Genomic DNA, 27,243 nt, shown 5'->3' with positions numbered 1-27,243 from the left:
CACAAAACCGACGTGGGCGTGGCAGACTCAGTCGGAGATGGCGGGATGACTTGGATTCGTTCTTACCGAACTGGTCACTCGCGGCTCATGAGAGAGAAATGAAACTACTTTTACGGATTTTATCGCGGTTTAATTTTAGATTTTAGTTCCCGACGTTTCGACACCTTTGCAGGTATCATGGGATTCATGGGAGTCTGCGCGTGACCATGATGCGTGATTAAACCTCGATAAAATCCGTATAAGTAGTTTCATTTCAATGTCTAACATTCGCGTAAACCTAAGAAACCACTAACTACTAGACTATCGTAAGATGGACAGACAGTCCATTATTATTAATATATATAACTAGCTGTTGCCCGCGGTTTCGTCCGCGTTGTACCCAATCCCTTGGTAATTTTAAGGTTTTCTCCTTCAGAAGCAATTCGTCGTTTTTTTTAGCCTTCATATAAAGTCTAGTAGTTGTTTGTGTATGTACCTTGATGTAGACGCCGACATCTTTGGTGGGGTCCCAGTAGACGTGCAGCGCGTTGAGGCAGGCGGGCTGCTCCACGCGGATCACGCCGTACGACAGCGGCACGTCCACCTGGACACACACATGTCTTACAGGTTAGTCTGCGAGAATAATCTATTATATAAAATGTTCCTGCTATGGAGTACGCAATTAATGTCTTCCGGAACGGCTCGACCGATTCTTCATCTCTCGCGGCCAATTGTAATCTCGTCATACAATATATACTTCTTTTAATATTATATGTATAATATAAATTCTTAAATTTTCACACAAAGCCATCTAGTTTCAAACTAAGGAAAGCTTGTATTATGATGAGTACTAGACAACTGATAAACATACTTATATATATATGTTTCTAAACACATAAATAATATATCTTGACTTGCGCAAGACGGCTGGCAGGAGCTGGATGCGAGAAGCCGAAAATCGATCCCAGTGGCGTGCACTTGGGGAGGCCTATGTCCAGCAGTGGACTGCGATAGGCTGATGATGATGATGATGATGAAATTATATAGATAAATTACGCCCAGACACACAACAAATAATCGTGCTCATCGCACAAACATTGTCCTGGGTGGGAATCGAACCCAGGGCCTCCGGTATAGCAGTCAGGGTCACGAACCACGAAATATATGTATCATAAATATATATATATATTCGTATACGTTACCTCTACGATCCTCTCGCCGGGCCTCTCGTTGTGCCACTGGGCGATCTGCTCGCGTTCCATGTATTGCAGCCGACGTTCGTGGAAGCAGATTTTGATCACGCTCTGTAACAAATCAAAATTACTTAAGATTTTTTAATGGGTAAAGACCGCTACTAGCTTTTGTAGCTCCTGTAAGCCAGGATCATCAATGATAACCAAAGGAATCAACCTAGGACTTAAGCTCGGTGTGTCCTAAGGAAACGAGGTCTTTGTGAGAATAAATGATTATAACTAAAAAGTACTTTAAAAAAAACGATTCCCGCACATAGGAATTTAATCCTTATTAAATGATGTAACGGTTTACTCAGTCGTTCGACTCGCGATCCCGCCGCGTCTGCTCATGATTAAGGACTCCGGTTGGGTCCGAAACTAGTCGGGCTACCCCGATAAATACGCGTGAGAAAACCGTTACATCATTTAATAATGAACCAGTCTCACGATAGTTATTATAAAAATTTAATCCTTGTGTCGCGGGGGGTGAAATGAAATGAAATAATTTACTCTGTAAGTAGGACATATCATCACTTTTACATGTCTTTTTTTTTAGAACGCTGGCGTCGACTCATTTTAAATACATACGAATCACAAGCACAATAACACCCAGACTCAGGACAAACATTCGTGGATCACACTACGACACTTGTCCTATGCGGGAATCGAACCCGCGACACGACATGCACAGTGGGTTTGGCCTGGTTACCTCAACCACTCGAACGTGCAGTCGAACGTCACTGTACCTTAAGGATCTTGCCCTTGTAGTGAGACAGGTCGCCCAGTTTCTTGAGTTTGATCTCGTAGGGCTGGCCCTGATTGAGGTATGTGAGGGTCTCTTCGTTCTGTTTTGTAGCTATGGACGTGGCTGCCGCTAGCACGTACTGGAATCTGGCGGGAGAAATAATGAGAAGTGTTATTTATATTTTTGTGAAAAAGTCTAATAAATTAAACAATTGAATAACAAGCTAGAACTGACAGATTTGTTCAAAACAGTAACTTAGAAAATGTAACATACATAGGTGGACAATTAAATCGTAAGTTCATTATTTACCCTGTCGGGCACACCAGCAGTATACTAAAAAGGGTCACATTAAAACCTGACGACAGATTCTTTTTCCTTTATTTTTACTATTGTAAAATTTTAGTTTTTTAGTCAGCCTTTCTGTACAGTCAATTTGAAGTTTGACCAATTGTGTATGCTTATTATATTTATACATTTTAAAATGATTCTAGTTTGTACCTGGTGTCATCCTTGAAGCTGGCTTCGGAGCGCTGTTGTATGGGCGAGTGTAGGAACCCGTCGAGGGATCCCACTGAGGAGCACATCAGCAGACCTGCATCTGTTGGAGATCAGACATTATATATATTTTTTACAAAAATAAATCAGGAAATTTAAATGAAACCATCTTTATGCTTATACGGATAAACCGATAAAATGGTACAGCGGTAATACCACATAGTCTACTTTTTTCGGATGGGACTTCTACTGACTAAAATCCATCCATGTTCCTTCCTTTGCCTTTCGTGTACCGGGGCTACGGTAACCCTTTCGGATAGACCCACTGCCTCGGCAGGAACCAGCTCTAGCGCATGTAACACCTCAGGCTGACTATGTTTTGCTTGGGAGGCAACGAATTGATATAGTATAGTGCTTACTCTTGTTCTCCTGAGCGCCGGGCGAGTGGTACCCGTTCATGGGTATCATGGTACCGGGAGGCATCGCCGGCTGGCACTGCATGCTCTCGGGACTGCCTGTGTAACGGAAAATATACCTTGTGTCATTGTGATACAGTCTACTATCAAAAAAGAGTAGCTAATTGTTATTAGTGTGGCGTTCGCCTTGTGGTTCGCTCAAAGACGAGCTCAAAACTAATAAATATGTTTTTTACGAAGTCGTGTATTTTCTTACTTAAGAGGTAGCCCAGCCTTTGAGAAAAATGGAAAGAGGAGTGGGAATCCCTTGCCCAGAAGTGGAATAATGTGGGCAATAAATAATGTGTCTGTAAACTAATTACTACTAAAAACATTTGACAGCTGTACGAGCGGTGGCTTCAATAGGGGACTGACCGACAGACTGACACTTTAGATTTTAATACTGTATAAATAAATTGTTTGACGTTCAAAAGTGCCATATACGGGTCTAATTGAAATAAAGACTTTGACTTTGTGTTAAGCCACGTCTGAGACCTACGGGAGGTTTAAAAACTCTGTCACCAGTTTCAACACCAATCATAGAAGGATAAGCCAACCAACTTGGGGAGGGGGGGTTATAACTCACCATGCTGCACCATCATGTTGCCGGCGTGCGGCGGCGACTGCTGGCAGGAGCCTTCCTCCATGGGGTCGCGACCGCTGTCGACCACCATGCTGGTGATCTGTGGGATAGTATTACAATGAAGATTAGACTGTTTTAATTGTGTTCGACTCATTGTGTGTCATTACAAGACTAATATGGTTGATTTGTAAAGACGTTTCTGGGCTAGTACTTTCAGAAAAAGTTACTATAGACAATAGGCGTTTTATAAAACGAATTAGAGATGTATAAGTGTGTGGTCTAATCTAATAAATGGGACAAATGGCGCAGTGAATAATTTGCAATTAAACACAGGGCTTTTTCAACTCGCAGCGAGCTAGCGTGGTGATCAATGCTCAAACCTTCCCTATATAGGAAGAGGCCTGTGCCCACCTGTGGGACGTATATAGGCTGTTATTATATGTAGGATTTTAGAATATGATTTAAATGTAATGATTTTGATGTCATCGGGACAGATAGTTTTTTTTTTGCACAATATTAACTTCAGATCAGCAAGGAAAATGTATGATCTAAAATGCGATAATTTAGAGTTTTTTTACAAAGCAGTAATATGACGAATTGATTATTAGTTTGAAGATTACAAGACAAATAGATATACATTTAAAATGTTTTGGACAGCCTTGGCACGAAATATAAAAATTGATTATTGATTGTAAACCCTAACTAAAAACCTAACGATCGCGGTCCAAATGTCCTCTACTTTCTACCGAGTTACATTTACTAAAACATATTAATAAAATAAGGTATCAGTGAAAAGTATGCGTAATTAAAAAAAATACCAAAATGGGTGTTTTTCTTATGTTATTTGTGTTTACAGTAACGTTTATCACTTTTTTTATAAAAGTCGAACATTCAAAATCATTTTAACTATTATAATAAATATTTTTATCATTTTTTATACCGACATCGAGGTCCTTCCTCTTTAAATTAATATTCCATCCATTACATTACCATAGACAAACAAAACAAGAAAAAAAACTACAACTCTATATTTAGTCACACAAAATGGCCGCATTTCGCGCCAAGACTGTCCACGAAACTTGTTCGACATGACGTCATATCCACCTCCCATAAATTCTTGAAATCCCTGTCCGCCACAGCGTACCCTTGCTGTGTATCCGTATTATCCGTGCTGATCTGAGAATATAAAGAGAAAACTATCTTTATGAGATGGTTTGTTTTTTATTTTTAGAGATAATTCGGTAGAGCAAGTAAAAGTGTTAGTTTTTGAGATAGAATTTTGTGGCATTCAATCAAGTATAAGAAATGCCTGAAAATGTGTTAGGATAGTCGTATGTAGAAGATAAATAAAACCAGTTATCCTATGGCGGGTCTGCTGGAAGAGGTTTCTTAAGAAATAATCAGCTTATTGTAGGTCCATATTATTGTTTTTAACTAAATATTTGTGGAAGCTAAGTGCAAGTGTCAGAAAAATGGTGATGTCTTCGATTCGAATTATAGCTAATTATAATAAAATAAATAATGAGAACATTGACATCCTCGCAGACACATTCTATCAATTTCGCAAAAGACTTACGCTTCCTAACCCCTCATAATATTTTGACAATGTTTGTTGCAGTCGTTTTCACAATGATAATACTTCTCTTCTTTTTTAATAATTCTAATTACCCCATTGTTAACTGATAAAGAAGTGTTGCTAGCTTATTAAAGAATGTTGTTCTAAAACAGAGTAAAGTACGTCATATTATCTTCCAAATTTTTAATTGAAACAGATCTCATAGTTGTATAGTTTATTTATGTTTAAGCTGTGTTCTTCTTTAAGTGACAAATTCACCATGATTATCCATGTACCTACTAGTTGTCTATGTAATATGTTATAGTGAATAAGTCGTTGAAGAACCTTTATAATAAAATAAAATAAATAAAATAAAATGTCTTTAACCCTCAATAAATATTGTAATGCGACAACGCTTAGCGAGAGCTCTTTTTTATTAGAAACCTTTTCATTCGGTTGTGAAGTGTTTACCTACATGCTTCCATCACGACCTCGTCTCATGCTCATGCCTCCATCGATTAAATAAACATTATTTATAAATACATCTCAGATTGGTTGTGTGTGCAGTGTAGTAAGTATTTAATCAAACAGAGAGACTATCAAAATTCTGTATGGCTTCTTGATATTCTTTATTTTCCGAACTCATACTGAAAGTGACTTAGAACGTGTTTTCTTTTTAAAAGAAGACCGCTAAAAGAAGATAACAGCAAAACGACAATTAGCAAACAAAAAAAAATCGATAACATGTCAAACGATGAAAAAGATAGTCAAAGAATGAGGAAACAGAAAACTGTACATATTATGAATTAAGCAGGCAGGCATTAGGGTATCAGGCAAACTAAGAAACTAATTCAATTTAGGTTACTAAGTAGCACTATTTAAAGGCCAAAGTCAGCGCTGCTTCCTAAAAGCACTTGCTGTTGAGAAGAAACCAACCAACAAGTATCAAGGCACAGCACGTTGTTACGAATGGAAAGAACATTAAAGCAAGACAAAATGATAAAGGCGAAAGAACGCTTTAGAAAAAGAAGATGGATGCATCAAGCATAAATATTAAACTACTGAAACGAAAAATATAATAAAAAAAAAAATAAGCATAAAATTAAATAAAACATGAAAACTCAAGTTCAGCTTCCACTTGCAAAACCTATGATAGTCTATAGTGTATACTATAGAAGGATCCCCTACCTTCAACTAAAACGGGGATTAACGCGAATTTCACCCTTATTATGTCTACAGTCTTATTATTGACGACCTCCATGGTCGAGTGGCGTACGCACTGGTTTCAAGGTGTCGCTAGCTCTGAGGTCCCGAGTTCGTTCCCCGGTCGGGTCAATGTAAAAATTCACATTTCTACATTGTCTCGGGTCTGGGTGTTTGTGGTACCTTCGTTGTATCTGAATTCCGTAACACAGGTGCTTTAGCAACTAACTTTGGGTTCAGAACAATGTATGTGATGTTGTCCGCATTTATTTATTTATTATACTGACGGTTCGACTAGGTTCGGCCGGTGTAGGCCGTGTTCACGAGTAGACGAAACGTCGGGCTAATGAAGGTGAAATTCGCGTTAACCCCCTTATTCTTTTATGTTAATATACTTATTCAACGCGAAAGTTTCTTAGGATCTCCTACCTGTCTCTCATCAGGTCTTCGCAGAGGCCAGGTGCGGCGTGGCGGAGACAGGACAGCGCCAGTCGGAGAAGGTGCCTCCTGTTTGAAGACTGCTAACGACGGCAGCGATAGCAGCGCCTCGCTGTGGGGGTGGACGGAACTAATTAGTGATGGAGGTTAGGGTGTGGTTTGCCAATATATTGATGATGTAGAGATGGAAATATACAGTGTAGTAACTTTAAAATAATTAATATGAAATAGTTTATTTTTATATTTTCTTATAGCACACGAACTTTGTCCTAAAATAAACGAATACACAAAACTAAGAACCATCCATTTTGGTGCAGGCGTTGGAAAGTTATGACCATCATACTTCATTACTTTTCTTACTAGCCCGGAATGCTGGGCAAAGGCTCCCCACTCTTTTTCCACTTGTCTAAGCCATGAACCACGAGTGACAAGTTCGGTAAGAACGAATCGAGGTCATCAGGCCATATCCATGTAGGTCTACCTCGCTGTTGTCGGTATGTAGATTACTAAAAATAAATACAACTTACTTCATGGACAGTTCCCCGGGCAGGTCGAGGTCCAGGTCGTTGACCTGCCAGCCGGGAGACATGTGAGATGACGAGGAGCTGGTGCCACTGCCGCCCATATCGCTCAAGGCGGCTGCAGGGAGAAAAATACTGTTAGGATTTTTGAAGGGGAAAATGGGATCAACCAAGGATGCTTACAAGGAGAAGCGTGCTTCAGCAATTGTAGAAAAGAGAGGGCACACAACACGATATCTCTCTTCAACAAATGGATTAGTGCCGTTTGAAGAGGTGGTAGCACCGCCACGTTTTAAATTTACATTATTATGGAGGCATGATTTGAGCGTAGCAATAGGTGAAATACAAAACAAGACTAATTATTATCCCGTTGCAAGAGCTCCTCTCTGCAAAGATTTGTTTCTAAAGGAATATCTATAGGTTCAATGCAAATTTATCAAAGAAACTGAATAATGAAAATCAAAATTCATTTCTACAAGATAGGCGACCAAGTAAATCATTTTGTAAATCACAAAATATATCTATAGATCACACCAATCGCCCACTCTAACAGAAAATTTGGCATAAAAACTTCTCGAAATTTCGTTTGTCGTAACGTCTGTGTGTTTCAATGTTTTTTTCTACATCCAGACTCTTGTTTAGGTACTTCAATTAATCTTGTTTGAACCTTACGCTCTGGACTAAGTGCCTGCAATTAGCTTCATAAACGTATTTGTGACCGGTTCCCCGAATATAAGACGCAATTATCAATTAAAGTGCACATGTGAGACATCATCGGCCTAGCCTTTTCCCAACTATGTTGGGGTCGGCTTCCAGTCTAACCGGTTTCAGCTGAGTACCAGTGTTTTACAAGGAGCGACTGCCTATCTGACCTTAATGTGAGACAATTTCACGTATTCTTTTCGACATACAGACTGTGCGTTTGTAACAAAAACTAATTATAATCATAAAACCTATTTCATTTCTGGAATCTCAACAACGCCAGAGCTTCCCTTGAGGTATGTATTTTTAAGGGGTGCTGTAATTGTGACCAACAAGTGTGTGGGTAAGGGTAAAGCGATTTGATTGAGCGAAAGAAAACTACTTTTTTAAGAGGATCAGAGGGGCTAGCTTCGACTTTAAAGTGATTTTTAGTAGCAAGATGACTCTCTATTTCGGAAACTTCAACGGGCTTACTTAAAGAGGCAAAGGTATAATCTTAGGTCTTTGGTTTCACAACGTTTTTCTCATTTTATAACCACTTTCCGTCGCAGTAATTGCTACAAAACAAGGATAGAATTATAGGTTGTCACGACACTGAGCGCGTCATGTCGCGGTGTCGAACAATACATAGGACAAGCATTTTTGCAATTCAAGCATGCTTTTTCTAATTCTGGGCGTCTTTGTACATGTGACTTGAATGTGTATGAAAACTCCCGCGACACAAGGATAAAATTCCTTGGCGGATTTTTTTTAAATCTTACAATTTTTTTTCTTTCAGCCTAGCTTCAATACGTAACATACATCTTAAAAAACAGAGTTTTTTCGCCGTAAACACAATTGATTGGATATTATATTCGACGTTTCGTACATAACAAAACATGGTTGTATCGTCCACTGGTCGCCATATCCAGAATGAGTTAGTTAGTAAGACAATTAACTTATTGACCTCAGATACTGGTTGTTTACACGAGTGATATCTGGCCGTTTATTGGGATGTCGCTTAGCATTCGTGGTTTTTATAGTTTTTTTTTCTTATTTTTACTATAGATGATGTATGTATGAAGTATTTGAAGGTTAAAGTCATTCGAATTTGTCTTCTATCAACTTCTGGAGGAAACGTTAAAAACTTTTTGGATGTGTATTGGTCTCTTTATTATATTTAAAAGGTTAGAGACAGCATAACACTTAATAGGTGACTTAATACGTCGTTTTAGTAATTAGGTCATAAGCCAGTTAAATCTACCCATGCCAAAGAGCAATACTGAGAAACACAAATTAGAGGATATACTAAATAATATTAAACATATTTGGAAACTAAAGCAGAAAAAACAAGACTTATTTTGGATAGTCCACATCTCCAAAATTCCTAACCTGTTAAGAGCAGTTATTTAAGAGGTATTTTAAGATCATTGGGTACAATAATACTTTGCCAGACAGTGTCTCTATTACCTAGGCCACAAGGTTTACTTTCGTCCGAGTCGATTCGTGCTATCAATAAAACTATTGGAACAAACGAACCAGTAGCAGACGTTATCTCATAAACTTTGACCGCAGCGCAGTTGTGAACTGGTTGTAACTAATATCTGCCTTAATAGCATTCAATTCGCTTCTCTGGAGTAATTAGAAGCCTTAATTATAGTTGTTTGTTTGTTTATTAGTCGGATGTTTACGTTTTTTAGACTTGAAATAAGAGGTTTTTGTTCTGTAGATTTTTGGTCGTGAGTTCCGGGATATTTTGAACGATGGCGGATACCATATTATTAAACATTACGATTGTTTTATTCTGCTGGAGTTGGTGTGGTGACTGACTATTTGACTCTACCCGCTACAACTAACTGGGTAAGAGAGAATCAAGTCGCGAGGTTGTGATAATTGATATGACTTAAATGGGGGAAAAGTGGGTCATTAAAATTGGCATATTAGGTTGCGACTGCCTTTCTGTGCAAGACAATTTGAGTTATTGGATAAAGGCCCCAAAAGACTTGATAATAAACGCAAATATATTTAAACATTTAAGTTTATTTTGGGCTAGTTTCCAACCACTTGACTAAAAGGAGCTAAGTTTTTCGTCGCTAAAAATACTTGAACAAAAGTTACATAACATTTTGACAAAACTGTTTTGCATGGAAAATTACAAAACTTGGCACTATCTGCGCTGGCACTTAAACGGTACTTGCGCAAACAGAGATAAGTGCTATGACACTAAAAGTACCACAACACTGTTGCTACCTACAAACGAACGTTCAAAGTATCGGGACAAATAAGCAAAGTAGGTTAAGTGGACCAATTATATAAGAACAATGATTAATGTTCAACAAGACTAATGCAGGGTTTTGCTAATCGCTCGGGTGTGCCGTATGTGTACTGGCTGTCCAAACTTTAGTGGAACTAAGTCCTATTTTTGCGGCCTAGACCGTCTTTTGGAGCTATACTTTTGGCACTTTTTTGTGGATACAAAAAGATTCCCGCGGTAAAGAATTTAATCTTTGTACGGCCGGCGGGGGATTTCACTAACATTGAATCCACAAGCTCAAAGACATCCAGACTCAGAACCAGCATATGTGGTGCCACTAGTGCTTCTACGCGTAGATGGAACCCGGGACCCGAGCCAAATGTCAGTGTAACAATTGTAGAAGCGAATTGACTATGCCGATAGCCGAGTGATTGAAGTCACCACGGCAAAACACCCCGCGACACGAGGATTGAATTCCTCGGAAAATTCATTCTCTTGGCGAAAGAATTTAAATGTGTTGCCAGGCCACAGAGCGGTAGGCCTGGGTTAGGACAGCCTCATTGCCTAGAGTCATGTATAGGTTCAATTCAAAGCTGATTAATAAAGAGTTCAATTGGTCGATTAAGGAATAAATGACGTGGTTTTGATTATAACAACTGATGCTTCCTGTTTATTTCTTCCTGGTAATAATATTCATGGCAACATATAAAATTCTAGCTATCAGTATTTCCTGTAGTGTCAAGAAAAAAGAACAGGCACAATATTATCCATTAAAAAATACATAGGATACAAAAATCTTTTACAATTTGTGATCGCTAGCGTTCCTCATATTTCCAATTACCAAATACAAAATCTTGGCTTTTATCGATTTCTGGACATCAAAAAACTGGAAAATCAAAATTAAAAAGTACCGTATGCATTATAAGTGATGCTCGCGAAAGCATGAGCATTGAACTCCGTAAACCTTCTTCCCTCTCTCGCTTCTCTCGCCGCAAACTGCAGCACCGCAGCGGCGGACACCTGATCCTGCTGCGGCGTCGTATCCTCAACCATGTCTGTCAGTTTGACGTCTCACACCTCCAGATGGCACCACCAAGTAGTTCAAGCGGTGTGTAATAGATGGCGCTGTTGTGTGAAACCCTCTTCTTGAAGTACTAGTCGTCGTTGTTATTTGAATATCGTCTTCAGCTAACAGTTGGCACTTTTACGCAAAGTTGACGATTTTTGACAACAGATGTCGTTGTGAGGTTACTTTTGTTCTCGATTTAAATTCCGAGATGTTCTCAGTTTTTGTTTTTGAATAAGAGATGGCGCTTTATGGAGATCTTGAGGTAACACTATACGCTGATCAATTTTTAGTCACTGTCAAATAAACCATATAGAGAATGTGAATTTTAACGTCCATATACTGGATTGACTGAGTATTATATTCCTGTGGTATTTCGTTGCACTTCGGAAATGTTCTAGAGTCATTTTATTGAATAATATTTTTATAGTTCACTTGTCTCTTGTATTACACTCTGGAGTAAATAAGATAAGAAATAAATATAATATTTATAACGGCATTAAGATTTCATTACTCTTCCAAGATTTTTAATGGTATTGCAGCAGTGTGTTTGACCTCTTATCAATTAGTTAATCTGTTTACTGGTTTTAAAAGATAGTTAACGTGTCAATATCTAATGTTTCTTTATAGAGATCATTTTTTCCTAGACATAGGTAATAACATGACATGATAATTGCGATAGTACGAAAGCAAACTTGTCCAAAATTGTCCAGCACTTTCAAGATTTTAAACTCTTTTCTTAGTGTTCAAGTTCGACCGCTGTACGCTTCTATCTGTAGCATCGTAGCTCCAAAACAGTAAAACCTATTTTTAAACATTTTTTTTAATTTTGAATTTTTAGACTTTCTACATTATAACTTGTATATTTAAATGATGAAGACTGGGTTCGACACACTCGCCGGCCGCTGCGTCAGCTCATGATTAAGGACTCCAGTTGAGTCTCAAACTAGTCGATCTCGATTAAAAAGTGAGTAAACTGTTGCATAATTTTAGAGTTGGGCTAAGCTATACGCGTCTTATCATGTCAGTATGAATCATCCCACGAAAGTTACCGTTACAATATCAAGAAATAAGCCTCTTTTAACCATGCAATCTAAATACCGCCACTAAAATACTCTACCTCTCTCACAATAGTCACAAGCATCTAAACAAACTCCTTAATTTAGATAAATGTAGTTGTGACGTAACGAGTGATAATTGACCGTGATAACACGATATGGATGTTAAGTGAATGCTCAAATGAAATACTACGTTTGTGGATAGGTCTCGTGTAAGCGTTGGCTGGGAAACTAGTAAATACTCGTGTAAAATTGCTATTTATTTGTGCATCCTTAAGTTATCTTGTTGGGCTACACGGGAGAGGTCTATGAGAGTCCAGTTGCGAGCATCGATCGGAATGGACAACATGGAGACAATATAGGCTTATAATAATAAGTTATCCTGCGGTGAAGACAAGGGTTAATTCGGGGTGGTTTAAGGTGCAAGTCGTATATGTATAAGTTTCCGTCATGAAGTGCCTAATGTAGCGCCTTGAAGTGCAAAAAAAGTGTCAGATAGATGTTTAGGGGATTTTCAAAATCACCAACAAACACTTTAAAAAAATACCCGGTTTGGCTCCGAATTAAATAAGATCTAGATTTCTTCTCTTTCGTTAAAGATATGAAAATTTTTGGCTGATTTTAACCATACGAATTTTCTGGACTTTAAACAGTATTCGTCGGCATAAACAGTTCTACAACTTTTTCCTAGGGATATATAAATGATTTTCCCATCCAAAACAGTACCTAACACTTGTCTGCATAATAGTGCTAATATCATGTGACGTTCACCACGTGTTAGTGTGAGAATCAAACAATAAAATAAACAAACATTCGTCGTTTTTGTTCAAATATTTGATTAGATTACAGTATTTTTTTCTTTTAAAAACGTTATTACAGCGGTGAAGAAATTGTAGGCGCGTAGCGAAAGAAAAGTGGCTAACATCATCATCATCATCCACAGCCTTTATCCTCCTACTGCTAGGCATGGGCCTACCCTTTCTCGAGCCATCTGACACGAGAGAGGGTAGGCTAATATAGTATTGCGTAGCTTATATAGTCTGGCCGAAAGAATAAAGACTAGAAAGAAAGAATAGCACACGGATTTACTTAGTTTGAAATTCAATTTGGGAGAGGATAATATCTAAATTACTGTAAAAGGGGAAATCGAATGCACGGATAACTGAGATCACGACAGGTCATGATCATGTTCGCGACAGGTCGGGTTGGATTAATGCGTAGAACAAACGACGTTTAAAAGAAAACAAAATCAAGGCCAAAAACACGCTCTTCGAATTTTGCACGAATCAGACATTATATGTGTTTAAAGAATGCAGAACGGTTAACTGTTCAAACTGAAAAATGTACTTTTCACCCGTAATAGTGATATACACACCGACGTATTTAATAAAATTTCAGGAAAATTTGAATTTGGTCAATCCCAGAAGGTTGGAAGACGACCTCAATATAGCAAATGTGGAACATTTTTAATTGATTTCTTCTTTAGAATAGAGAAATACACGATACAAGCATACATTGTAGTGAATATAGATCGGATCATTATGAAATCACTGTTACCAAGTCTGGTTACATCTAGGGTCTCATTACAGTGACCCCGTGACCCCGCGCGTGTCTGCCTTCGTGTCACCCATTGGTCGGTAACTGATAAAGTCACCCTATGACCTTATACCGGCCATACTGGATCGCAAATATCGTTTATAGGTTAGCTGTGATAAGATGCACGCGCCGAGGAACTGGAGAAAGATTTTATACTTATGTTTTACACGATCATGATCATCTTGGCCTTTTGCCCAACTATGTTGGGGTCGGCTTCCAGTCTAACTGGATGCAGCTAAGTACCAGTGTTTTACAAGGAGCGACTCCTCAACCCAGTTACTTGGGCAACACGATACCCTTTAGTAAGACTGGTTGTCGGACTTTCTAGCTTCTGACTATCAGTAACGATTGTCAAGGATATGGTTATAAAAGCCGGGACCCACAATTTACCGTATCTTGTGATACATGAAGGAACTCGTTATGACATAGATGGTCACTCATCGACAGGACGACCGTATCAAGTGTAGGTTAAACTGCGATTGACCAACTTATGCAATTGCAGTTTAGCTACGAACTCCTGATGATGTTAAATAATGCTATCAAAGCCCGAATTCAGGCTGAATTAAGCTGCATTTCTGTACTCGCAAAACTAGAGCTATGACGAGCCGCACTCGTACCGGTACTTCTTTTTGTTAATATTTTTTAGTTTTTCTTTCTGAGTGATCTTCAATTTTACTGACACAAAATGACATTTAATTTATAGCTAAGGTACAGGAATCTGTGCATACTATTTTTTTAAAGCAGACAAGATTTTTTACCGTAGTCTAATAATTCAAAGAGAATATTTTGGTCGTCAATTTTTTTTTCCAATCACAGCAATTTTGACTTTTAATATCAATCCCTTCACGATTTGACCACTATCAACTAAATTAATGATTTTGGTATAAAAATACACCTTGTAATAGCCCCTTATATTTCCCCGAAGAATGGAACTATAATTAATATTTAACAGCAACCCTTATAGGTCTATTATTTAATAATTGCATGGATACAGTTTTTGACTCTGGGGAAATCGGACGGCGGTTACCCGGTATGATTAAATTCTTATTTAGGTTAAATAAATATTGGCAATAAGTTATACTTAAAGCTAATATATAACGTTGCACTGTTAAATATAACTCGTCCTCCTCTCCTAAATGATGCTGTGTGAAATTAAGTTACAATTATGAACCCTGTCTAGACAGGGTTCATAATTGTAACCTAATTTTTAAGTTCAATGAAAATGAATTGAAAAGAATATCGAGTTTGGGATTAACAAAAGAAAAATTAATGTCTACTACAGTTGTCATCAAAACTCCTGATTGTGTTGTCAGGTTGTGTTGTCAAGTTTTTGTCAATTGTTTTTTCCATAAAATAAATATTGTGCAAGTAATTATTTCAATTTGTAGAATTTTGAGGTGAAACCAAATCGGATTTTGTGATCATTTTGTATAAATTATTTTTAGGATCTAAGAACCAGTAAAATTGATTATTTCGGTTTACGGGAAGTGTAATGAAATCTTAAAACCTCATTTTAAAGATCTGTAAATAGGTTGGATAACTTTTTAAAACAAATAGTAAGTTAGATGTTATGGATTCTTCCGAAGTCACTAATAATGCGAATTTCGTTTGCTTATTTGTTTTGCAGACCTAAAACGATTAATCGATTTGGTTGAAATAGGTTCTGTTGGTCTTAACAGTTTTTCTAAACCAAGGGCAAAAGATGTTTTTTTTTTAATTACGTATGTTTTATCGCATAATAACGTTTTGCCCAAAGAATTAGCATTGCCATACAACGTGGCAATGCAGCCAGCCTTCTGGGCACGTTTCCTGATTTTGGCAGGGATGAGGATGTCTTTTCTGACGCTGTGTAAATAATGTATATTTTTCTTTTTATATTTATAACATTTTAAAAATGTAAATATTAGTTAAGTTTAATTTATTTAAAATTGTTCACAATACTTTCTTGTAGATTACGCAATAAATAGTGTCGGCAGTAAAAAGTACAAATCAAATTTTCATGTATACATAATGACACAAAAGTTTAAATCCTCTTTGTTTGTCCACATTTAAATCTACAATTAATGCTGACATTTGCCTGTACTCAATCTAAGCACCTTCATATGGGATGAGTTCCTTGCCCAGCAGTGGGTCATTCACAGACTAGTATCATTGTTAATTCAATAACTATAATAGACTTTATTGGCAAATACAAACCAACAATCATATTTTATATTAACTATCAACAGAGATATATCAAACGTAAAAAAGTTATCCAACACAAAGAAAACCTCAAAAATACAATATCCTTACAATACCATTAACACTATTCAACACACACTACATATCTACAAACGCAAACACACAACGCGCGACTAATCGCAGCGACACACGACAAAACGCACAGACACACACACAAACGCGACAAATCGCAAGTCGACCACGTTCGACAGTCGCGAGGTAGCTCCGGACACTGTTTGTCGTATAGCTCATTATATTATCATTAATTTGTTATCAGTATGACACAGATTAAGTTTATTTGTTGTAGTATTATGCTTTTTGTTTGATTGCTTCTCAGAGGCTGTTTTTATTCATAACAGAATAGTGTTAAATAACTTGCGTGAAACGGATTCTGATTATTTGTTAAAGTTAGTAGGAAGTTTATTCACGCACGGTTATACGGTATAGACTGCCTAGTTTCGGAACCAAACGGAGTCCCAAATCATGAGCTAACACGGCGACAAACTGTTGTATTAGAATTCGGTTAATTTATCTCCGCTCTATGAACTCTCAGTTTCCAGACTATGAGAAACTTCAGTCCTGAAAGACCTGATTAGGTAAGGTTTTGTTTATGAATTAACTTGAACGTTTTTAATAATAAAAAATGATGCAATTCCACGCAATTGCAAGGCCTAAACTGCCTTTTAATCAGTATGTTTTAAAATATTCATATAGGTACCTCGGTATTTTCTTTAGAGCTTTGAAACTCAAACACAAATTGCAGTCACACACGGAGATGATAATCGACTTGTGAGGTTAACTTGAGTGAGGCAAACTGGATTCCAAATATTATAATCCAAAATCGCCAACCTGCAGTGAGCTACCGTGGTGATCAGTGCTCAAATCTGGGGGCACGGCCCCCACCAAGTCGAGCAAAAAAGCGTCACGGCCGTACCATCCTTTTTTCGAAGCAATTCAGACCATTTTCGACCCCCTGTAACTTCGTTGTGGATTATTCCTTTACAGGAAGAGACCTGTGCCCAGGAGTAAGACGTATCTAGGCTGGCATTACATTATTTTATTTTCAATGAAATCTCTTTATCGTACTGCAAATACTATAGGAATAAATACTTTAGTCCTAAAACTAGTTCATCTTTGTCTTCAGAATGTAGCTACATTTCAGACTAGACTAGGGTTTTGGACTTCAGTCCCCTTCATTGTTAGTCCAACAAGTCATAATTCACTTATGTCGCATGACTAGTATAGTATATGTCGTCCTTCCTGCGACCCAGGAGTCCGTCACGAGGATTCAATAAAGATGGGTACTGGCAAAGTAAACAAGGTTTATAGTTACAGCATACAATACTATCCTGTATAGCTCTTAGATCTTGCATTTAGGGACCTAGCTATCTCTTAAAAGACTGGCTTAGTTGTGGAAACGAGAGATTGGTCTAAGCCATATGGCGAGGTGACACGCTTTTACAACAAAAATTATTTCTAATGTCGATGCGATAGTCTCTCCGGATAAAGAAATACTCTATTACTTGATAAATGGGCAGTGGTGGTCAGAAATATGGTTGCTTTAAATAAAAGCGCTTTGGGTTTCGATGTTTGTCTTCTCGACTCGAAAAACAAGAAACATCAGGGTGTTATCTAGTTTGTTATGCTGATGTTCAATAAGTACCAATTAGTAGTCAACAAAATACATGACTTTTTTTTAAGTAGGTAATATTCAATGTAATTATAAAATCAAACAAAATCAAATACGTTTTATGAATATTTCTTAAGCTTCATAATTTACTGATTACATTTTACTACGTATAAAATTTAGTAATATACCTAAAACCGCCTCTTTCAAATAACTGAAACGGAAAACACCAATCAAAATTATGGGCGTGGCTATTTTAATAATTTGTTAAAGATTCGCTTAAAAACAGTACGAATTATAATCAGGTTATCAAGGGGTGTGTTTACTTGGTTATAGCAAGGGTCAAAGATAAAATAAACTGGTAATATTAACTAATGCAAGTCATTTAGATAAAATGAATATATAATATAAATATACACAATGGTTAAAAAGAATTGGATATTTTAGAAAAAAAAACTATCTAGTACGCACTAGTTAGATTTTTTGTATGTATTATAGATTTCCCTAAATTAATAAAAAGTCTGAGAAAGGTTCCGTATATTTCTGAATTAGTGGGGGCTAATAACGTCACTTGTCGGTAAAAAGTGTATCGATAAATGACGTCACACGAGGACCACCCCTGCTGGGGAGTTTGTTGCGCCGTTTCTTCTCTCACACAAGAGCACTTAGAAAGCGGTGCAGGGTGGGCGAGACTGGGTGCTGTCCAATGTAATCAGACCTTCAAAAAGTGCTACTTAGTAGCCTTATTTAAATAAATGAGTATTATTTTGATTTTAAGAATTCAAGTTACCGCATCATTTTGTTTAAGTAATAAAATAAAAATCCTATCTTTTTTTTGTTAGCTAGCTAGCTCTGACGGAACAATAATTTGCTAAATTCGTTGAATATTAATTTTTGGTCTTTGCATTTAGGCACAAAATCTTGTAAAATCAATGTCTCGTCTGTATTTGAATAATCTCTGTCAAGTCATCGGTGATTGGCAGTCTTTTGTCAACAAGCGTGTCTTTGGAAACACTTGCATAAATATTATATAATATATTTTATTTATAGTAACTGTATGCCTGGATTCTGAGATTGTTTCGGCAGGTGTTTTATTAAAATTAGTGCTAATAGGGATGATGTCTGGGTAAAAAAGGAAAAATCTCATTAGTCCCTCAGTTAGATAATTGAAAAGTATGAGACACGTATTTCTTCCTTTTTCAGACAAACTAGAATTGACAAAGATTAACTGCTTTAAAGTTTGTGACGTAAAGATAGAGTAAAATTTATACTCAATCGTGACGTCACGCGCAAGTTTCATTCCCTGTAATTTGGTCAATTTATGTTTGCGGGACAAATTAAAAAATACGTTGTAGTAGACGAGCGTGGTTAATGCGGAGCAGATTTGAGCGTGCATTCGCCGTCGTAGACAGTGTCGCTCTGCCGGACGCGACCGAGCGATGGCGGATGCGCCGTCCCTGCAACGGCCGCGAGAGGGCGTGCGTGGGCGCAGAATGGCGGGGCGTACAGCCAACGCGCTGCGCCAGGATGCACCTACTTCACGCGACTGTTTAGGGTGCGTCGCCACAACGTATCCATTATTATACAAAAAACTACAAGACGGACACTGCAAAAAAAAATTGTCATCATCCCTATTATTGCTGAGGTTTAAAGTAGCGACCGATACGTATAACTGTCTTAAAGTTGATTTTGTTTGTCCTCCATGTACGTACGCCATTGACGATAGAATAGTTCTCTACAATGACACATGTAATACAAGCCTTAATCACTTAAAATTCAACATTGACTATCTTTCACACATTAAAGTGTGCAGTAGCGTCAAATACACATTGAGATCGACACTGACAATATTGACTGACTCAATAGTGCTTTAAAAATGTTATCCTTAATAATAGAAGGATCTTAAAGAAATAAAGTTTGAATTTTTGAGACTTAGGGCGGCGGGATATTGACTCAGCTTAGGGATTTCTTTGTCACTCGAAAACAGACTTTAAAACTGTTCATTTTTAAGTTCAAAATTTATTTGAATTTTTGTGAAACGATTATATACTTTATGTACACAGTTTTATAGTCTACATCGACGTGCTCTAACCCCTACGAACTTATTTTTTATTCAGCCTTTACTGTTCCACTGCAGGGCAAAGGCCTCGCTTAGATTTGTCCACTCTGTCCGGTCTATTGCATTTGCCATACATTATTTGTGGCATGCATCCTAAAAGTATGTTCGATAAATTTGTGAATACTCACCAATAACCTTCTTGGGCGGCACCTTCCGCTGCTCCTTCTCCTCGCTGTCGTCCCTCCGCATCATCTTCCCCTCCCCCGCCCACTTCCGCTTCCTCCCCTCCCGCTCCTCGAGGTACATCCCTAGCTCCTCCTCCCTCCCCACCAAAGCCAGCCTCACACTAGACTCCCAAGTGTAATTATCCTCTTTACGAGTATCATTCATAATATAGTCCTTTTCTTCCGAATAAAATTCCATCACAAAACGGCCATGCCACTGCACAAAAGTCACTGGATGATGAATGAAATGATGATGAGGGGTAGAAAACTAGCGAATACGTTAAAATAGGACGAAGAACGAGTTGTATAACTTTTTGATACCGGTTGTCTCTCTCTGACGGTGACTCTGTAGTAATTCGTTCTCGATTTTAAGAAGCATGTTTGTGTTCGAGCGACAGAGATGATATTGTATGTGTGGCACTCGGCCAGGGAAGGTTTTCTTCGTGAAGCGGTTTCCGATCAGATATGTGGGCTGGGCGAGAATGGTCTCCATGGGTCACAAGTGGCGACTGGGGAACCTTCCGATTCTACGTTGTAGCAGGCGGCCTTCTGGCGGGGTCGGTGTACTACGGCTCCTGGAAAGAGAATTATTGGTATTAATGGCTGCTTTTATCTGCAAAGTCAGTATCGTGTTTTTAGGGGTTTCAAAATCAAGTAGAGCGTTAGTGGCGCAAACGAGTATATTTGAACCACAAAAAGTGGGTGAAGAAGGGCGTTTTTGTTTAAGAAGGATAGGTAGTAGTGTAGATATGGACTCATATAAGTAGGATATTAATAAGACTTTTAGGTAGGTCTTTTTTATTTAAGAAAGCTGGACTCGACATTTGCTACCTGACTACTCTAAGAAGAAATGTCGATACAAACTCAGGTCTGATGTCTCAAATTAATGAAGATTTAAAATTATTTTTCAAACGTGCTCTCGCAACCAAATTTTATGGGAAATTGGCAAAAATCTACCCCATTATTCACGCCAATTACATTTTAGCTTAAAATCATCATTTCTCACGACCCAAAAAAAATAACCACAAAAACTCATCAAATCCAAAAATTGGCAAATTTCCTCAACTAGGTCTATGTCCAAAAATTAGGATGTCGGCGAGTGGCATCCGCTTCTAAAGAAGAATAATATAAGGAGTCTGGTTCCTCAGTATACCTTAAGGTCTGTGCGATGGAGAGGAAATAATTCACTTAAGAGAGGCCTTGGACACCAATCTTATTTGCACGCGCCTTTACAACGAGCAAACAATTGATGGCACACGTGTCCGCGACCAATGTGTGGACTGGACAATTTTATTGTAGTGATAAATATTGTTGTTGAGAAAGTTTTGTTTCATAAGGATGGTGGTTCTTCAAATAGTTTTGCGGATTCGACTGGTAATCGATTGGTTTGCAGTCGAAATATTAATTCATCGGAAAATATTTTTATGGAAAGGAAACTATTGAAAAAGATACTGTTAAACGCATAAAAGACGAAATTGAATATTATTATTTGAAGATCGCTTGCTTTGTTAACCTATTTTTGAATTCAATTGAATTGGGGGTTTCAGAAACATTTAAGCAACATGCCCCAGGAAAAGCATTTGCAGATCATACCAATCCTTGTCCTACACAGAGATCGTCACCGCGCGATACATGGTGCTTAGCAGGCAACCTACGTGGTTACCTCAACGGCTCGGCTAACCGTACAGTCAATGTTCACAATACCATAGAAAAAGTGTATTCAGTACCTACAGCTGGTACTTGGCCTTGATCTCATGCCAATCAACCGCCCTACGCTACACAAATTGATTTGTCAACAAAAAGGAAGCATTATATTGCAGACAACGGATATAACACACCCTATATACATTTATAGGTACTACTATATAAAATTTTTCATGTTTAAATTTAATGCGCACTTTGGGTTTGTAGAGGCAAATTAGGAACCGATTGAATTTATTCAATTTAAATGAAAATAAATCACTCGAATAGAAAAATAATGTTGGTAATAAGTTTTTGAATGCGCTTGACAGTGTAACCGAAGCGCTAGGCTAGAAAATAGACTAGACTGAAAAAACTAATAAGGATTTCATACTTATAAAAGTATATTCTCATAATTTGGTAAAATACTTCTTCGTGTAAACGGCTAATTGATTTTTATAAAATTTTATATGCATATGTTAAGTAAGTCTGAAAATCGGCTATTATTCTATATTCCTGAGTGATCCCTGAATCTGTTTTATTGTTATGTAGTATTTTTTTTCTACACCATTACCCTAGAAATATTGTTAAGGAAAACCATGTTTGCCGGGTGAGCTATTAGACATAAATTATCGTAAGAAGAAAATTAATCGAAACGAAATTCTAGGTACTTCAAAGAAAGTTTATGACTTTGAGAATGAATGTAGGTAAAGTAAAGAAAATAGGAATCTCGACTACGCTGTAACGAAATCCAACGTCGTTGGAGCTTGAAAACCTAGTATAAGTTTTCCTTTATATCTCTCCTTTTGTTTAAAGATTTTTTTTTGTCTTTGGTTTTTCTTTCCGTGAACCAAGAGAGATTCAAAAATTAAGTTGTAAATCTTTACTGAATTATTTTAAACTAGCTGTTGCCCGCGACTTCGTCCCCGTGGGTAGAAGATATAAGTTATGATTTATACCTGCCCTGTCTTTTTCACAATTTCCATTGTATCTTCGCTCCTATTAGTCGCAGCGTGATGGTTTATAGCCTGAAGCCTTCCTCAATTAATGGTCTATTCAACACAAAAAGAATTTTTTAATTTGAACCAGTAGTTCCTGAGTTTAGCGCGTTCAAACAAACAAACAAACAAACTCTTCAGCTTTATATATGATGAGTATAGATAATATAATGTACCGGATTCCATACTCAGATTCCACAAGAATTTCCATCAAAACATCATATACCTACTGTTATCAAGATACTTCAAAATTCAACAAACATTTTCCAAATTAATTTGTGTGGCGTAAAAACCGCAGTCTCTCCAATTAAGAACATCAATTTCATTCAGTTCTGAGAAGATTTCGCTGTTAAATTGAAAATATACAATCTGAATCACGTTTTGGATGAATTCGCTTTCATGAATATTCCTTTTTAAGTTTTTCTAACTGTTGCCCGTGGGCCTGCTCGCTACATGAAAATGATCCCACGGAATCATAAAATCGGGAAGAAAACTATCCTGGTTATAATCTATCTGTGTATAAAGTTTCGTCTAAATCCGTTCAGGGGTTTTGCGTGAAAGAGGAACAAACATCAATACATCCGTACATGTAGACTGTCGCGTTTATAATATTAGTAGGATTTATATGGTGATGGGAATATAGAGGATAATTTTGCTTGATGAACACGACGTTAGAAGAATATATACCTACTGTTAAATGTAAGCTATTTTTACACGCTATTTTTTACGTAATGTGAAAATAATTAAACGCAGCTTTAAAAATAAAAGTAATAAAGATTTCTTCTCATAAGTTACCTTTTCTAACGACACCCGGAAATCAATGACAAAGTAAAATAAAAAAGAAAATACCTCAGAAAAAACCAAACGGTTCCACTTAAAAAAAAAACACGTCAATCCACATGGCTCACCTTATCTCGAGTCCAAAACACATGAATTCATAACACATTCAAAGAGGTCCGAATATTCCAGCACAATTTCCTTTACAAAGCCATATTGGCGAAACTCATGTACAAGTTGTCACCTCTGCCATCCCCGTCTTTCAAATAAATCATTTCAATCCACCATTTTTAATTCGATAACGACAATTTAAAAAAAAGAACGAAATTGCGCGGGAGCCGAGGTAGCACGAATTTCCGAAATTCAAATCAAATTAGCGGTGGCGGCCGGTGCGCGCGGACGTGGCGACCAGCGTCTATTGCTAAATTGACGGGCAAACGTAGACGGTCATACGAATAAGTACGCAATATTGTCATTAATTCGCTGGCCAATAGTAGACTGGAACGAACCGAGTGTGGATGTCGGGAATTGGGACCACTTGGCTCGCGCAGGGTCATTCAATCGGCGGGTCAAGATGCCTCGGATGATGGGTACAGTGTCTTACACGATGGTTCTGCACTGCTCTTTTTTAAATTGATCGAAATTGACTTTGACAGTATTGCGAATGCCAAAAATAACCGAGTACAATTGGGAATGACCCCCCTGTAAACTTTGAACCCAGATACAAGGTGCATTCAATCAGCACGTCACGCAATCAAACAATATTTTGCACACATTTGATCTATTCTGATAAACAAGTTGATTAGCGATTGTTATTGTTACCCAAAAACGAATAGGAAAATCACTATAGAGGACGAACATCTTTGTATTTTCCGAATTTTCCGCGTAATGAACAAATGCCTTTTAGATAAATTCTAAAATAAGAAAATAAACATAAAATAATAATTCTATGCTTTCTTATTTATAATAATTATAAATAAGAAAGCATAGAATATTGTTTAATATGCTACACATGTAAGTATGCTTGTATTATGTTATTCTTGTTGGAAATCCAAATAAATAAATAAAGAAGCGATTCTTATGATTGGGTCGTCTTAGTGTCTACAGAAAATTCCGAACATTACTAGATTTTTCAAAAGTCACATTATGCTCGAGATTTTTTTAAACCGCCAGATCATGACGACCAAAAGTTGTTTCTTTTCGTATAAAAAAGAACATTATAAATGATTGGACAGATTCCACATATATTCAACTCACATGTGAAAGCTCTAGACCAAGAACAAGCAAGGCTGCACAAACTGCATGGGCAGACAACAGAAGTCATGTCTTATGCAGGGATCGAACCCGCGAAGTTCGTGCGCACTGAGTTCGCCGTTGTGACTTGTACCACTCGGCTTATCCATGCAGCGTTCAAATTTAAATTCAAGCTGAATCGGTGAGTACTTGAGGTACCTGGATTTAATAGACTACTATTTTATTAATTGTTCCCAAAAAAAACGATTCAATATCTTGCTACTCATAATTTTTTTAAGCACATGTGCTGAGCTTTCTAATCTTTCAGATCAATATCAACAAATTAACCCTTTTGCGGCCACAGGCCTTCCTTTGTTTACGCCATTCTCTTCTCTCTTTTCCTTCGCACCCTTACCCTCTTCTATCAATGCTATATTTTCAACCATCTTCCCATCTCATGCTAGGCCTACCGAGATTTCACCGTCCCTGTCTTCAATCATTCATTTGTCAACATCAGAAATACCAAACAAAATACACGCACATAACATAATCATATTGTCATTTATTTTAGATTACAAAAAACTGTTTGCAACATTATCAGATGTCTTATGCGTTAGATAAAGATAACGACAGGTACCAGACGAAAACTCGAGAGTGGTTCAAACGGATAAAGAATTGAAAGGCAGATTGGGATTTTTTTTTTTAAACACATCCTGAATTAAGGAATTTGATCCATGTATCGAGAGGGTTTCACAAACATTCGTACAATACACCCAGGCTCAGGACACGCATTTGTAGACCACAGGCTATTCTAGTCTTACACCTAGATTAAAGCCAAGGAATGTCGACATCCAAGCACAGTGTGGGTTTGACGTGGTGACCAAAACCACTCGGCTATCCGTGCCGTTAAACATGCGGGGCGCACGTGGCCCAAAAATCGCGAAAGAGATGTCTGGAAGAAAACGGGGAGGCTTTTTCCCAATAGACATGGGCTATATAAAAAAATGCTGTGAACAGTCCTTTGGACAACATTTAACACCTTAATTTTCCACTAATCCGTATCGAATCTGTAAGATTCCGTCGTCAGAACCCCCCACGACAATTGAGACCAATCAGTAAACAGAATCATGTAGAAGTCTCCACAATCATTTTAATTGATATTTATTGGAAGCAATTAAACAGCGCTCGCAGTGTCCAAGTAACGAATTTTTAAGGCAAGAAATATGTTTGCAAATTGTTTTTTGAGTATTTACTGAAAAATATTTTGTAAATGGGGCGGTTAACAAGTAGTTTTAGATTGCTTAAACTGATTTTAAATCAGTTGGGTGATAAATCAATTCGAGAGTGTACATTTTTTCGTCTCCCATTTATGACCGTATCAACGTTTAGCGGCAAAATAGTCGAATGTTAACGGTTCATGAGTTGCAGCCTGGTGGCAGACGAACGGACAGACAGCGGTACCTTAATAATAAAGATCCGTTTATACCCTATGGTTACAAAAACCAAAAACCAAAAACGGTAAAAGTAAACATTATTAAGAAACGGCAACACCTGATAATTTTCTCAAGGCTGTGTTAAGCCAAGTCTTACGGGAGATTCAAACTGACATCATGTTGTACATTCACCATGCAAAAAGAAGAGGTAGACGGGCGGTTTATACTCAGTCGCCAAGGTATAATAACAAGAATGGTTATTTATTAATGAGATAGCCATCAATAATTACCGGATTCATTTTGATATGAACACGTGCTTTTATCATCTTATCTCTGATTAAAAATAATAAATATAAAAAAAAAACTATCTGGCGTTTTTTTCGACTCGCGCAGTAAGAAATTTAATACTTTTGTCTGAGAGTACACAAACGTTTAAGTCAGATACAGTTAGACTCGCAAAATCAGAACAAGCATTCGTGGTCCACGAATCGTGGAACACACAAACGCTTGTCCTACGCGGGGATCGGACCCGCGACACGTTCCCTACTCTAATATCCGTGCTAAAGTTAAGTCAAAAGAGATATAACATTATCATGATGAAATAAACTACATTATCCTAATTATAAACACGTACTGTAAAGTTAAAGAATGGAAGATTAGATTGAAAGATATGGAAGAAGAAAACGTGCTGTCCAGATGAAAAATTGAGATAAGGGCACATGATCCGTGGTCGAGTGGCGTACACACCGGTTTCAAGGTGTCGGTAGCTCTGAGGTCCCAGGTTCGATCCCTGTTCGGGCCAATGTAAAAACATACATTTCTACATTGTCTCGGGTCTGGGTGTTTTGGCCCGTTCATTGTATCTGAATTCCATGACACAAGTACTTTAGCAACTTACTTTGGGTTAAGAACAATGTATATGATGTTGTCCGCATTTATTTATTTATTTAACTGTAAATACACTATTACTTTTAGATGCTAAAATAAGAATACTACTTGGCCTTAGGATCTACAAAACTATTTATGAGATAAGGATCTGATGTCTGATGGCTAGCACGTGCCTCATTCATGAAGTCATGACATCATGCAAGGGCGCAACCATGGACTTTAATGGACAATGATAGAATAGGA

At 37.6% G+C, this 27,243-nt stretch overlaps 1 protein-coding gene across 5 annotated transcripts in view; it reads right to left on the bottom strand.

Moving 5' to 3' along the window:
- Positions 1-23,874, bottom strand: part of LOC113500319 (transcription factor CP2) — a 49,955-nt gene extending 26,081 nt beyond the window's left edge. For 2 of the 5 annotated variants that reach the window (XM_026881064.1, XM_026881065.1), the window contains exons 1-11: positions 23,578-23,874; positions 19,956-20,566; positions 7,213-7,324; positions 6,677-6,797; positions 4,594-4,665; positions 3,493-3,589; positions 2,871-2,966; positions 2,455-2,554; positions 1,958-2,102; positions 1,182-1,283; positions 476-583 (exon numbers count right to left, since the gene is read on the bottom strand). In XM_026881064.1, coding sequence (XP_026736865.1) covers positions 476-583; positions 1,182-1,283; positions 1,958-2,102; positions 2,455-2,554; positions 2,871-2,966; positions 3,493-3,589; positions 4,594-4,665; positions 6,677-6,797; positions 7,213-7,324; positions 19,956-20,190 — 1,188 coding nt within the window. In that variant the 5' untranslated portion in view covers positions 20,191-20,566; positions 23,578-23,874. Of the gene's footprint in view, positions 1-475; positions 584-1,181; positions 1,284-1,957; positions 2,103-2,454; positions 2,555-2,870; positions 2,967-3,492; positions 3,590-4,593; positions 4,666-6,676; positions 6,798-7,212; positions 7,325-11,052; positions 11,662-16,153; positions 16,325-19,955; positions 20,567-23,577 lie in introns of those variants that run through there. The other 3 variants (XM_026881068.1, XM_026881066.1, XM_026881069.1) reach the window with 3 other exon arrangements.
- Positions 23,875-27,243: the final 3,369 nt, after the last annotated feature.

Source organism: Trichoplusia ni, chromosome 13, assembly GCF_003590095.1.
Source record: "Trichoplusia ni isolate ovarian cell line Hi5 chromosome 13, tn1, whole genome shotgun sequence".
In the NCBI taxonomy this organism is placed as follows: Eukaryota; Metazoa; Arthropoda; class Insecta; order Lepidoptera; family Noctuidae; genus Trichoplusia; species Trichoplusia ni.
The sequence above is the reverse complement of the archived record's forward strand: the minus strand, read 5'-3'. Positions and strand labels throughout refer to the sequence as shown.